The sequence below is a fragment of the Scyliorhinus canicula genome, chromosome 2, assembly GCF_902713615.1.
Source record: "Scyliorhinus canicula chromosome 2, sScyCan1.1, whole genome shotgun sequence".
Taxonomy (NCBI): Eukaryota; Metazoa; Chordata; class Chondrichthyes; order Carcharhiniformes; family Scyliorhinidae; genus Scyliorhinus; species Scyliorhinus canicula.
The window spans coordinates 34,727,643-34,742,955 of NC_052147.1; the positions used below are offsets into that span (position 1 = coordinate 34,727,643).

The following is a 15,313-nucleotide window of genomic DNA, read 5'->3' on the forward strand; positions in this document are numbered from 1 at the left end:
GCACCACCATGCTGACATTTTTCAATGCATTTACATTTAATTATTCTGCTGATACTTAATTACTGGATACACAGAGCAAAGCCTCAGACTGCTAAGAGGGCTCTGGTGGACAGGACAATGTCAATTTACAGAATAGAAATGTGGAACCTGTATCCTATAAAATACATTAATTATGAAGCAATTGTAAATATAAAATTCAAACAAAAATTAACAGCATACCTGCTTTCTTGATCATGGATTTGCATTAACGTTCGCATATTGCGGGAACTATCCCTCTGCTGCTGCATAAAAGAAGGTTGATAGGTTCCACCACTTCTCATCTGTCTACAAATAATGTCTGGTTGGAAGCTGCGAGGATTAGATAGGTTCCCTCCCAAATGCTTGTGCTTCTTATCTGCAACATTGTTTACACGATTGTAAAAAAGTTGACATCTGTTCAATGTAAATTACTTTAAGTAAGATATCGAAGGTTTGTAAGTCTGAATTTTGTATCTTCAAATACTTCACATAACATGCTTCGTTATCAAATTTGTTCCGATGGTAACCATCATCGTCATCATTTTTTCTCACTGTTATTTGATTTCACAATGTGTACGCCCAGAAAATGTATGCTGGTTTCCATACTTCATTATTGTAAAATTGGGTCACGAACCTTTCCTGTGCAGAAAGCATTTCTGCAGTTTTCCACCATTTCTCCAGTTTTCCACCCCAAACTATACTAAATGAGAATTAGCTAGTCATTCAATACATTTGGTAAGTCCTAGCCACCCAATTCTAATATATATTTTATAAATATATATGCATAAATAAATGGGCCCCAAGGGATGTTTTATTATTTTATAGGTACTGAGTATACATTGTTGGAATTTTCTGTTTAAATTCATAATGCATTCAGGCTAAATTTTTTTAAAAATAGCTTGCAATTGTTGCCAAAAACAGTTCAGGCTCGTGGACACAGAGGGCTGAATTTTACATGCTGCTTCCGGTGGATGTGTTTCCTGCGAGGGGGGGGGGCATGTAAAATAGGGTGCATGTACATCCCATCACCTTCCCGCGGATCCCTGACCTTTCCCTCTCATAATACAGGGGTGTGGGCCTGCATTGAAATCGGCAGCCTCTCTGTCACATTTAAATTAATAATTAAACTATTGTTATAACAATGACTTGTTATCAAGCCAATTGACCCTGATGATACACTGCCCACACAGTAAAATGTTTGGTGTGGGCAGCAGGACAGGAGTGGAAGCCCGATATTTTTAAATTTCAGAGGAGGGAAGGAAGAGGAGCATCACTCTTTGGGAGCTGTCCTTTGCTGATCATGCAGCAGCCCCCCTTAGGATCACCTCTTTCACTATTCTTTAACCCCAGCAATATCTTCACAGATACATAAACTAATGAAAAGTTACTGCCAGCTTGACACTTAGGACTGGCACAGTTGCAAACAGTTTTCTTCCAGTGAATATCTGAGTTTTCACTTGTTGCTTCTCCCGCACCTCGTATTTCTCCCTGAGACACCAAACACTGCATTCCAAATTCATTGTTTCCTCAACTACAGAGCAAACAGAATGAGTTCCCTAAACTCGGTCTTCCAGTCCCACCCCTGCAAAACCGACTGTGTCCTGTAACTGATTATTCAGTTAACTATTTCCTCCAATTACCTTATAGTTTATCTTCTCAGTGAATTCAAAATGACTGTCCTCTCTCTCTGGCACACACCAAACTCTTGGAACACCCCCTCTCTCAACTCTTATCTCCTGTTTCTGTGTTCCTGGATCTCTGTTGTTAAGCAACAATAACGCTGTTTCCACTTTTTGTTTTGTTTCCAAACTACTGAACCCTCCAACCCCCTTTTAACCCATCACTTTTACTTCAGGGGTTGAAAATCACATTAAAAATGTATACATACAAACAAATTCAGAAGACTTCGAAGCTTTTAATCACATTCCAGACTTTCAGGCAGCAAGGTTCTTAAATAAAACTGTTATGACTGGGATGGGAAAAGTGTACAGTTTCTCTCTAGCGCCACTACTCCATCGGTCGCACAGTAAGGTAATGTTCAATTCGCTCACTAAATTGGTTAATTGGCTGTCTCCTCTACTGCTAGACCAGAATAAAAGAGACTTTAATCAGGCTGCTTTCAATAAACTCAGAATAATTGATTCATTATGAAACAAAATGTATTTTTAAAACAAGTTGTGTCTTACCATCAAGTTCAGCCAAACTTCCCCCAGGCCAGAAGAGAGACACAATCTCTCTTCACAGTTTGCTCTCAAGCCGCACACAGAGTTTTAAAAAAAAGTTCAGCCAATCTACAGGAACCCACAACTTTGCAATTAAAACTCAAGTAAACAAAATAACTCTTGTTATTCCAGGTGTCTTTGCTGGCCATTTAGCTTAAGTAATTCTTGGAAAAAGCAGCTTGGTCACAGACCAAAGTGAACTTGTAACCTTTTAAAAAACAAACTTAGGAGCGTGCCAAATAATTCAATGTCCTTCCAATTTCTTTAAAAAGCATATAGTTCCAGGAGATATGGGGTAGAGTCTTACCATAATTTTTCAAAATGTCAGGCTCAGACAGAAAACAGGTGTGCAGCTCTCCAGCCACACAGAACAGTTTTCATTCCAGATCCTGAGCCTCTGAGTAAAAGATAATCAGTGGGCAAAGTTTACACCATCTGACTGACAGGGCAGGGCCTGAGAGAGCCGGCACACACGGCGCTATTTTTAAAGATGGTTCCCCGATCAGAACTGAAGATGAGTGGACGGCACGGTGGTGCATTGGTTAGCACTGCTGTCTACGCCACTGAGGACCCAGGTTCAATCCTGGTTGGGCAGGTCTCTGTGTGGAGTTTGCACATTCTCCCTATGTCTGCGTGGGTTTTACCCCCACAACCCAAAGGTGTGCAGGGGCGATGGATTGGCCACACTAAATTGCCCCTTCATTGGAAATAAAATTAATGGGTACTCTGTGGTGAATGTAACTCCGTAATTCACACTGTATTGTATATACATGGGACCATGCATTTGTAATCGCAGTTGCGTTGCCCAACCACTAGGGGGAGTAGCGCTGGGAATGCTTTGGAGTTTGTACAGGGCTCCACCCTTGGCTCCGCCCACGACTCCTCCCCCTGGACTGCTGTATAAATACCAATGCTCAGAGCCAGTCGTTCAGTTCATCAAGAGTTCAACGTGGAACAGGCTGGCTCTGTTGTAAGTAGATTAAAACCACTGTTCATATCTTAAAGCACGTGTCTAGTGAATTGATGGTTCCATCATACTCGAAATTAAAAAAATAAGAACTGAAGGTGAACGGCAACCCCTCACCATGGACATATCGCCGCCGCTGCCCCGAAACAATCATCGGCTCTTCCCCCACCTCGCGGAAGTATTATCGACATTCCCTACCTCACTGCCCGCTACCTCCCATGCATGCAAGTTTCTCCCTCATTGCCTACTCCCCCGCTGTGGCTGCAAATTCCCTCCTCAATCACCTTGCACATAAAGGGAACCCACACATGTGGCTCCCCAGTGGGCTCAACCCGGCAAAAGGTTGGTGGCACTGTGCCAACCTGGTTGTGCCAACTGGTGTTATGGAGTGGTGGCGGGTCATTGCCTGGGCACGTCCCTACTCCCCCCCCCCACCCCCCCACGGAGTCTATACTCACCATTATACCCCTGGGGAGTTCCCCTGATTGGTTCATGTCCTCGAATAGCTGTTGTAAACCTAGCTGGCGTGATGTCAAGCCAGCGAAGTTTGACTATTCAGTGAGGGGAGATCATGTGGTGGGGGGCTGGGTAATTATTCAAAACATTTAATGAGGGTTTGTCCATGTCACTGTGATCACGCGGGAGAGAATCACAGGCTGGATTCTCCAAAAATGGGGCTATGTCTGCACGTCGGCGTAAAATCGCTGGCAATTCACGCCCCAGTTTCCTGCAAAAAATAAAGAGCTATTTACTTATCTGCAGGGAGCTAGCAGGGACCTGGGGAGCTTCACGCAGCTTTGGCTGCAGACACGGGCCCCCGCACTTCTGGGTCGGAGGCCGCGCATGTGCACAGCGACGGCCTCCAGCGGCTGTGCCGAGCGCTGTGGCGGACCCAGACCGCGGACCATCACCAAGAAACAAGATCCCCTGATCAACCCCGTGCCCCTGCATCGCACTGGCCTGATTGCTCCCCTGTGGATCCTCCCCCGCCCCCACCAGGCGGCCGTGGACTGAGTCCGCAACTGCCACACGAGAGTCCCGACTGGCTATACGTGGTTAGAACCACCCCATCCGGAAATCGGCCGGTTGAGATTGGAGTATCGTTGGGAGGGCCTCTGTCAATGGCCCCCCAGCCGTGATTGACGGACGAGCGATTCTCCGGAGTGGCGCCGGTCGTGATCAAAAAACTATGAAAAACATAGAAAATACAGCACAGAACAGGCTCTTCGGCCCACGATGTTGTGCCAAACTTTTGTCCGAGATTAAGAACAAATTAATCTACACCCCATCTTTCTACTGTAATCCATGTACCTATCCAATAGCCGCTTGAAGGTCCCTAATGTTTCCGACTCAACTACTTCCACAGGCAGTGCATTCAATGCACCCACTACTCTCTGGGTAAAGAACCTACCTCTGACATTCCCCCTATATCTTCCACCATTCACCTTAAATTTATGTCTCATTGTAATGGTTTGTTCTACCCGGGGAACAAGTCTCTGACTGTCTACTCTATCTATTCCCCTGATCATCTTATAAACCTCTATCAAGTCTCACCTCATCCTTCTCCATTCTAATGAGAAAAGGCCTAGCACCCTCAACCTTTCCTCATAAAACCTACTCTCCATTCCAGGCAACATCCTGGTAAATCTCCTTTGCACTTTTTCCAAAGCTTCCACATCCTTCCTAAAGTAAGGCCACCAGAACTGCACACATTACTCTAAATGTGGCCTGACCAAGGTTTTGTACAGCTGCATCATCACATCATGGCTCTTAAATTCAATCCCTCTGCTAATGAACGCTAGCACACCATAGGCCTTCTTCACAGCTCTATCCATTTGAGTGGCAACTTTCAAAGATCGATGAACATAGACCCCAAGATCTCTCTGCTCCTCCACATTGCCAAGAAACCTACAGTTAACCCTGTATTCCACATTCATATTTGTCCTTCCAAAATAGACAACCTCACACTTTTCAGGGTTAAACTCCATCTGCCACCTCTCAGCCCAACTCTGCATCCTATCTATGTCTCTTTGCAGCCGACAACAGCCCTCCTCACTATCCACAACTCCTCCAATCTTTGCATCGCCTGCAAATTTACTGACCCACCCTTCAACTCCTTCATCCAAGTAATTAATGTAAATCACAAACAGCAGCGGTCCCAGAACTGATCCCTGCGTTATGCCACTGGTAACTGGGCTCCAGGCTGAATATTTGCCATCCACCACCACTCTCTGACTTCTATCGGTTAGCCAGTTCATTATCCAACTGGCCAAATTTCCCACTATCCCGTGCCTTCTTACTTTCTGCATAAGCCTACCATGGGGAACCTTATCAAATGCCTTACTAAAATCCATGTACACTACATCCACTGCTTTACCTTCATCCATGTGCTTGGTCACCTCCTCAAAGACCTACCCCTCACAAATCCATGCTGACTATCCCTAATCAAGCAGTGTCAGGAACCAGAACGTCAATTCTCCGCCCCCCGGCCAAACACGATTTTGGTGCAGGGCTGCGGAGAATCCAGCCTCACATTTCCCATTCTCTCCAGATTTTCCATCTGCATCCACGATCCCGTGCGCAGCCAACGCAGGTTCACATTTTCTGCGCGGATTCCTAACATGTCTCCACCCTCAAGGAATGAAACACCATTTTCAAATGCAAAGTGTACAGGAAAGCATAGAACATAGAACATAGATACAACATTGTGCACTCACCTATTTTCTTCACTCCTTGTACAGAACCCAGACAGCTTTCACTGATATTCTTGGTTTTCAGATAATTGTACGAAAATTACAATTTTAACAACACATTGGCAACATATCATCCTTCACAGCAATCGGGCGACACAGAGCGAGAATTCAGAATGTCAGTTTACCTAACAAGCAGGTCTTTCGGGACTTGTGGGAGGAAACCGGAGCACCCGGAGGAAACCCACGCAGACACGGGGAGAAGGTGCAGACTCCGCATGGACAGTGACCCAAGCCGGGTCCCTGGCGCTGTGAAGCAACAGTGCTAACCACTGTGCCACCCATCCACGTAAATCACACATTTAGGAACACTGGTTATAACTTGATTCATTAGTCTTTAGAATGTGGCTGCAGCATTATTTTGTCCGAATGACATTACTCAGCATTGGTATAGTCCATTTGGTGTGAGAAAAACCGATGGGCGCAATTCTCCGGCCTCGTTACGCTCTCGCTCAAGCAAAATGACACTGGTGAATAGTGGGAGGGGCCAAAAATGGGATCCGTGCCAGATGTCAAACAGTTTGCGATGCAATCGGCCGGCTCCCGTAGGTGAAATTGGGATCTCGCTGTAGCGTGGCGAGAAACCAATTATCACCACTTCAGCCCAATTTCCAAACAATTAACTGGAGCTACGACATATCCAACGGCCTCCTGCCATTCAGCGGCCTCCCCAGCAAGTGCTCACGCTGGCTCCGATTAATACTCCTTTTAAAAAATGTGAACCTGCCGGAAGGGCTTCTGTGGGGTGCCGAGGAGGTGAGTAACCATCTTTGTTCATAGGCAATGAGCCCATGGGTGCTGGGCTTGTCATCTCAGTGCTCAGTCGGGGGGTGAGGAACGCCTGGCTGGGGCTGGGGGCCCTCAGCTGGGAGTGGGGGACCCTCTGCAGGGGAGGCCCGCTGTGAGAGGGGGGGCGCGCGGGGGAAGAGACAACCCGGGGGGGGGGGGGGGGGGGGGGGGGACTGCTCACGACACCACCATGCCAACCCCTGGATCAGGTGTACCCATTCCAGGGGCAACCCTTGTCCCTGTCTGCCCCAACGACCACCCATAACCCCCACCGATTGCTCAGGCCAGCGTGGCTGAAGGCTCGGGAATTGGTAATCGTGGTTAAGTGAGCACTTGACACGTGCCAAGTGGATTCCCATTGGTGGGCGGGCCATGTAGAATTTGAGAGGCATTGCCTAGCATCCCAATCACACCTTGATAGCTGGACACCGTGCTTGAACACTGCGGGAGGCAAGACCACACACTCAACATCCGAACACCAAAGGGTTTAGACACAGCTCCAGGGACATGACCACGGCCAGAGGGTGGGTGAGTGCCAAGGGGAGGTAGGAGATGCCTGGAGAGATGAGCAAAGGGTCTGGAGGCCAGCCCGCATTACGGAAGTGATGGGCATCATGATGGTTGTGCAAAAAGGGTTTAATTACCCCAATCCCAATGGTGCCACCCCTGCTTCCAACCCCCTACTCCCCTCCCTACCCCTCCCCCGGTGCTCTCAGTAATCCTCGTCGTGCTTGGCCCTCTTAGCTCTACCACTACGTCGAGGTGTTTCCCCAGGATGCACATCTGAGGTGGAGGCTGCCAGCCGCCTATCTCGTTCCGTGGCCATCAATGTTCCTGGTGAGCGTCCTCTGGGGCCGGAGACCCGTGTGCTGACTTCGAAACGCAGCCTCATTACAGGGCTAGAACTTGGGGGAGCTGGTGGCCAACGTCGCCACTCTATGTGACAAGTCCAGGTTGTCATTCGGCGCTCCCTCCTCCGGGTCGGTGCCCATAGGGCCCTGGAGTTCAACATGGGACAAAGGGGCATGAGGTTTGAGGCCCGGCTTTCCTTGCGTCATCTGGCTCTGCCAGCCTTGGTGGTTCCCCATGGTCCGCACCATTGTGTCAACGCCCTCGGCAATGTTCCTCAGTGACTGGGACATGCTCTGCAGTGCCTCGGCAATGCCCACTTATGAGTGGGAAATGCTCCACAGTGCCTCGGCCATGCCCATCTGAGAACGGGACATGTCGCTCAGAACCTCATCAAGGTCAGCCTGGTACTGGGTGACATTCCGCAGCGAGGCAGATATTCTGTCGGGACCCTCGGCTATGGTTGTCACCAGCTGCGCGATGCCTTGGACACCTTCGCTAATGGTGCCGACATCGTGCACCAGGCTCTCCACTGCGGTCGCCACCTTAGCAGTGTTGGCCTCAGTGACACTCATCATCCTTTGTTTAGGAGACTATTGACAGGGACCACAGTCTCATGTTCCCTGCAAAGATAGATTTATTGAAAGGATGCTGACAACTACCTTGAACAAGCTAGAGATATTGGGCGTGATTGTCCGGAAAGGTTTCTAAAGGTGGTAGCGAGCGGGAATTGCCGCGAGCTTCCCGGCACTGGGCCCAGTGATGCCAGCAATGCAATTTAACGTTAATTGGTCCACTTAACGAGGCCTCACAGGCTTCTCGTAGCAAAGGAAGGCTGATTTGCCGGCACCAGCGGTGCAGTACACTGCGCTCACCAGCCCCTGGCTAACAAGGTTGAGCAGCTCTTAAGCTGCACTTGCGTAACCAACCCCAGCCAGCTCAAAACAAGGGTGCCAAGGAGACCAGCTCCAAGATTCGGGGATGCTGACCAGGGGAAAAGCCCGTAACTCATTGGATAGCTTCCGATGCTGGCCACCGTACAGCATTATCGTGGCAGACTTTGGACAGTATAGGAGCCATCTTAGTCCACTCCTGTATCTGGGAAGCTGTAGCCGGCATCGTGTCCATAAAATGCAGCATGGCTTCTACTTCATCAGACCTAGGAGGAGACGGAGGGTGCTGCAGCAATGGCAGTCTGCTTAACGCATTCACGATTCAGGTACATGGTCGAGGTGCAAACAAATATACATACGCCGGCATTAAAAGAGCTTATCTCTGTATTCTTGAGGACGTGATGGGCAGGACTTCTTTGTTCTCTTTAAAAAGGTAGAACAGCAGCTTGTGGTCTGTAAGGATTGTGAATGGACAATCGAACATGTATTGGTGAATTTATAGGCTGCACGGTTGCGTAGTGGTTAGCACTGCTGCCTATGGTGCTGAGGACCTGGGTTTGATCCCAGCTCTCGATCACTGACTGTGTGGAGTTTGCACATTCTGCATGGGTTTCACCCCCCACAACCCAAAGATAGGCAGGGTAGGTGGATTGGCCACGCTAAGTTGCCCCTTAATTTGGAAAAGAAATGATTGGGTACTCTAAATTTAAAAAAAAGTATTGGTGAATTTATTTATTGTGAATACGACGGCCATCCTTTCTTTCTCAATCTGTGCACAGTTGCACTCTGCGCTGCCAACCTCCAGGAGGCAAACACAACTGGCCTCTCTCCGCCATCGTCCAAGCAATGGGATAAAATGGCGGCAATGCTGGATGGCAAAGTCACATGTGACTACGAGGTGGTTTGGCAGGGTCGTAATGCTTCAGCAAGCCTGATGAGGTCAACTGCTTTTTGACTTTAAAAAACATTTCTTCCTGTTTTGCTCTCCACGCACTCTCCTGATTTATTTTTATTTAAATATTTTTATTCTCCTTTTTCACAGTTTCTCCCGAATCAGCAACAGATATGTCAATCCCCATAACAATAAAAACAATCCTATCCTCCCAGGAACCCCCAAACATCAGCCCGCATGTTTACATAAACAAATGACAAAAAGGAATCAGGGATTACCCATAGTCATCCTTAATATACACAGCCCCCCTCCACTCAACCCTCCCACCCACCCACCCCCCCCCCCCCCAACTAATGTTCGATGTTATCCAGTTCTTGGAAGTGCATAATGAATAATGCCCATGACTTGTAGAACCCCTCCGAGCTTCCCCTCAGTTCAAACTCAACCTTCTCAAGGGTCAAGTATTCCAACAGGTCCCCCCGCCATGCCAGGGCACAGAGTGGAGAGGCCGCTCTCCATCCCAGCAGGATCCGCCTTCGGGCGATCAACGAGGCGAAGGCTACGATATCTGCCTCCGCACCCGTTTCCAACCCTGGCTGTCCGACACCCCGAATATGGCCTCCCGGTGACCCGGGTCCAGTTTCACGTGCACCACCTTGGAAATTACCCTAAACATCTCCTTCCAGTAATCCTCTAGTTTTGGACAGGACAAAAACATATGAATGTGATTCGCGGGGTTCCCCCCGCAACGCTCACACACATTTTCTACTCCTTCAAAGAATCGGCTCATCCTCACCCTAGTGAGGTGGCTCTGTATACCACCTTCAGCTGTATCAACCCCAACCTCGCACATGAGGTGGAGGCATTTACTCTCCGGAGCACCTCACACCAGACCCCCTCCTCTAGAACCTCTCCCACTTTGCTTTGATCCCTTCCAGTGGTGCCTTATCCTCTTCCAAAAAAGCTCCATACACCGCTGACACTACCCCCTTCTCCAGTCCCCTTGTTGTCAGCACCTCCTCCAGCAATGTGGAGGCCGGTCCCTCCGGGAAGCTTTGTATCTCCTTCCTGGCAAAATCCCGAACCTGCATGTATCTAAACATTTCTCCCTGCTCCAACCCATACTTCGCTTCCAGCTCCCTCAATCCTGCAAACCAACCCCTAAGAAACAAATCTTTTAGCGTCTAAATCCCCTTCTCTTCCCATTTCCGAAAACTTCCATCCCACTTCCCTAGCTCAAAAGTGTGGTTCCCCCGAATCGGCTTTTCCCTTGACCCTGCCCCCAACCCGAAGTGTTGGCGAAACTGCTCCAGATTTTCAATGAAGCTACTATTACCGGACTCCCTGAGTACTGTATTTCCCCGGAGCTATCGGGAGCGGCGCTGTTGCTAGTGCTTTCAGTCCCGACCCCCTGCACAAACTCTCCTCCATTCTGACCCACTGGGAATCAACCCCTCTAACCCAGCTCCGCACCTTCTCCACATTCGCCGCCCAGTGGTAGTACATCAGGTTCGGGAGACCCAAACCCCCTGCCTGCCTTCCTGATTTTTTTTTTAGTACGAGTTTCAGGTAGGCCAACCTAGTTGCAAGACCAGGATGAACTTCCCATAGTAGGGAATCCTGGGAAGGAGCGCAATTCAGTCGTATTCTCCAATGTAGGAGCTTGTTATTAGCCCTCACTTTCTCCACGACAGGGTGCAGTCCTTCCTGGTCTACCCGGAAGCCCAGATAAACTACCTCCTTTGCATGGAACACACACTTCTTCCTTTTTAGACGAACACCCGCCCCGGATGGAGAACCGCATCCAAATTGCTTGTATTCCAGTTCTGACGCCACAGTGACAAAACAGCGTCAAGATAAACTGCCACACGTGGCAATCCTTGCAATATATTCTTCACGACTCTCTGGAAAATTGCACAAGCTGACGATACTCCAAAGGGCAGCCTGGTATATTCCTAAAAGCCTCTGTAGACATTGATAGTGACATATTGCTGTGCTGAGAGGTCCAGTTTGAGCTGTAGATATGCATGGCTCATGTCAGGTTTCGTGAATGAATGACCACCAGCCCGTTTTGCATATAAATCCTCGATGCGTGGCATCAGGTATCTGTCCAGTCTAGAAGCCCTATCCACGGTCAGCTTGTAGTCACCACAGAACCTAACTGTTTTGTCTGGTTTAAGCACGGAAATCACTGCCTGCACCCGATCGGTGAACCGTGCCTGCCTGATAATCCCAAGGTCCTCAAGCCGGCTCAATTCAGCATTGGCTTTTTTCAATAGTGCAGAAGGAACCAGGCGAACTACAAAATATTTTGGTTGTGTGTCCAGATTACCTGTACCTTTGCTATGGCCCCCTTAATTTTTCCTAATCCTGGCTGGAAAACCTTGGGATACTTCCTCAGCAACTCGTAGAGGTCCCCATCTGAAAACTTTGTTGCCACTCCAGGAGGAGGTGCTGCAACTATTTGCTGTCTAATAGGCTGGGGCCGTGACCCTTTACTACAATCAGTGGGAGTCTTATTGACTGTTGCCTGTAAATCAATGGGGTTATCATAAGCCCCTCAATGGCAAATGGCTTACCTGTATATGTTGCCAACCTTGCCTCTGTGTCCTGCAGATTCAGTTGTTGTATCCCAGTTTTTAATGCTATCAAATGTCTGCCGTCCAATGACCAAAACAGCGGCACCTGCATCTAGTTCCATCTCTAAAGGGCGACCATTGACTCGCACGGTAATCCTGATGCGGGCCACTCTGGGTGCCGCGATGCAATTTCATTGAATGCATTCCTCATCTTGTCGGTCAATGTGAAAGGTATGGGCTCTGGGTTGCCGCCTGCAACTGTTGGGGCAGCGGGGTTTCTGGCTACTTTGGAATTTGCATTCCCTGCGGTTCCTGCATCTGCATGTCCCATATCGCCTGGGCTACCCTTCGACTAACTCGGGGGAAGTGTCCCATCTGGTTGCCCTGCTCCTAGATCAATGGATCAGGCCTCTACGGTATTCAGACCAGGAAGGGGTTCCATTCCGGGGTGTGCCGCTCGCCGGGAGGGGGCGCGCCCTACAGTGTTCAGCTCCATATCCTGGAGTTCCTACACCCTCTTTACTGCGCTTTCCCTCAGGAGCAAAATTTGCACAATCTGTTGAAGGTCCAAAGGTGGCTCGGTCACCAACTGTTTTTAGGTCGCCATATTATTGACGCCACAGACCAGTTGGTCCTGTAGCATCAGTGAATTGCCATACTCACAAAACTTGGCTAGTTTACTCGACCATGTTAGAAACTCAGTCACAGACTTTCCTGGGGAACTCACAACTGCGTTAAAATGGTATCTTTGCACAATGACTGATGGCCGGGGTTATAACGCTGTGCTACCACAATCACCAGCTCTTCGAAGGACATGGGTCTCCGGGGTATGTCAGGTTTTTTACCAAGCCATAGTGTGGGCCCCACAGGTCGTTAAAAGGATTACCGTCTGTTGGTTTTCACCAGTTGTGCTGACATATGATTTTCTGGAAAAAAATAATGCATACGTTCAGCACACTGAGTCCAAACCTCGATGCTCATACTGAGCGCGTCCAGCCTTCCAAATTGTGGAAAGAAAATTCCAACCGTACTCTTGCAGTGCAGAGCAGGTAGGTGTTCATTAAGCATGGTCAGTCGCATTGACTGTAGCGCCACTTTTATTCTCGTCGCCATTTTAGTGACCGCAGACGAGTTGGAGGTGAGTGGATAAAGAGAAACTAGTTTTACTGCAAAATAATAATATGTACATGCTGGGTCTGAGATGTTGGTTCCAAGCCATGGCCGACTTTTATTCCATAAGGCTATTAAGAGTGGTCATGGGCTCCCCGCCCCTCGGAGGGGGGGGGGGGGGGGGGGGGGGGGAATTCATACTCAACGTGGCTATTGGGGAAATTAATTGTTTCAACCCGTAGGTCCCGTGTGGGTTATAACAGTTTCCCAACATTGACATCATGTACGGCTAAAGTTGTACACTCTTGTTCAACCCTAAAATTCATAAAAAATCTGTTAGCAACTTCATTAGATCTTGTTGTTGTCCTATCTCTAAGTATGAAAATATGCCGCGGAATTCTCCGTCGGCTGACACCAGAATTGGGAAATGTGATTTCCGGAGAATTGATTTTGACGCCAAAATCGTGGCCGGCACCGGTTTCATGCCAAATCACAATTCTCCGGTACCTCGACAGCGCCATCAATGCCCTGGATCCAGGGGGTGATCAACGGGATGCATGTCACCCTACGAGCACTTGCAGATGAAAGGCCACTCTACACAAACTGAAAGAGGTTCCACTCAATGAACGTGCAGCTGGTGTGTGACCATCAGATGCGCATCATGCACGTCTGCGCCCTATACCTGGACAGTGTGCATTACACCTTCATCCTGGCAGACTCGACGATTCCCAGTCTCTTTGGGGTGCACCCCTGGCTGAGGGGGTGACTCCTGGACGACATGGGTTATTCGCTGTGGTCATGGCTGATGACTCCTATTCTGAGGCCACAGACCAACGGGAAGCTACAACTACAATCAGGGGTGTAATCGAGCAGTGCCCTGCACTTAAGCCAACTTAACTGGTGTCTAATTTTCTGGCCTTACGGGCTCTAAGTCACGTCTCGGTGGATCCCCAGACAGTACATCAGGAGCGGAGGTGGTCTGCTATGATTCCCGTTGCAACCGGGGTCGCCTTTAGCAGTCGCTTTCTGGGGCAACTGGCCTGGATGGGTCTGGCTGGTGCTCGGGTGTCTCAATTGTTCAATTGTCTTGAGTCACTTTCTGCCTCACTCACTGTCTCGTTCTTCCTCCACTGTCCTTACTAACTGGCATACCTGCTCCTTTGTATATTCCTCCCTACGATGGTATTGCTTTAACAACTTGGGTGGAATTTCCCCAAAATTTGACTGTCACTTTCAGCATGAAAACCGGCGCAGATCCCACTGGCCCCAGCGGCATAATATGGACTGCAAGTTTTAGGCAGTCTGGAAAAAATGCTGGGCCAATGGCGCAAACTGTCTGATTTACCTGCCCTGGGGGTCACCTGAGCAGTTCAATCAAGGGGGCTCTGCATTTAAACAGCTCCACAGCACTTTCTCACAGTCAAGCCAAAAGGATGGTAGCCAAGAAGCCAGCTCCAGGATTTACTGAGGGGGCCCTCACAAGAATGTTGGATGCTGTGGAGGAGAGAAGTGCAACTATCTACTCTCAGGCTAGTAGGAGACAATCCAGCAAGGTCACTAACCCTGCATGGGATATGGTGCCTACACTGATGAGTGCCAACACCCTCTACAAGAGGACAGGGGTGCAATGCTGAAAAAAAATGAACAACCTACTCCTTTCTTCCAGAATAGGTGGTTCTTTTCTCTTCTCACCACTCCTTCTTTCAATCTTCCCTCCCCATGGCACCTGGACCCCACATACTGCCACTTTGCTCTTTGCAGGGCTCCACCACCTGGCCTCCCACAAGCTTCCTCATACCCCTGGTACTCCCTTCCTCACAATTCAACCCTGCTCATGTGCCTATACATACCAGGCATCCCACCCTCTCATCTGGCAGGTGGCCTGCTAACGTCATCCCCATTTGTCTCCCTGCAGGATAAGCTTGCTCATAACCGCCGCGAGCAAGTGAAGATGGGCAGCGGAATGGCAGAGCTGAGGGTCCTGACTCCATTTGAGCAGCAAGCCCTGGAACTTGCAGTGGAGGAGCAGGAGCATACCTGTGTGGAGAGGTGGACCCGAGAGAAAAGTGAGGAGCCTCTGCACTTCACCCAGTTGCCCAAACTCAGGTGAGTTTTGTGTGTCCCAGACCTTTGTCCTAGCAATGTGTTAATACCATGTCCCTTTCCTTGCAGGAAAATCACCCAAAAGGTCTGGTCCAAACACCAGCAGGGTTCTATTGTCAACCCTGGACACAACCTCAGAGG

The 15,313-nt window shown here is 49.0% G+C and overlaps 1 protein-coding gene across 9 annotated transcripts in view; it reads right to left on the reverse strand.

Moving 5' to 3' along the window:
- lrrc9 (leucine rich repeat containing 9) overlaps positions 1 to 15,313 on the reverse strand; it is a 276,603-nt gene that overhangs the window by 1,799 nt on the left and 259,491 nt on the right. For 6 of the 9 annotated variants that reach the window (XM_038775862.1, XM_038775851.1, XM_038775870.1 and 3 more), the window contains one exon: positions 220 to 394. In XM_038775862.1, coding sequence (XP_038631790.1) covers positions 220 to 394 — 175 coding nt within the window. Of the gene's footprint in view, positions 1 to 219; positions 433 to 15,313 lie in introns of those variants that run through there. The other 3 variants (XR_005457782.1, XM_038775878.1, XR_005457781.1) reach the window with 2 other exon arrangements.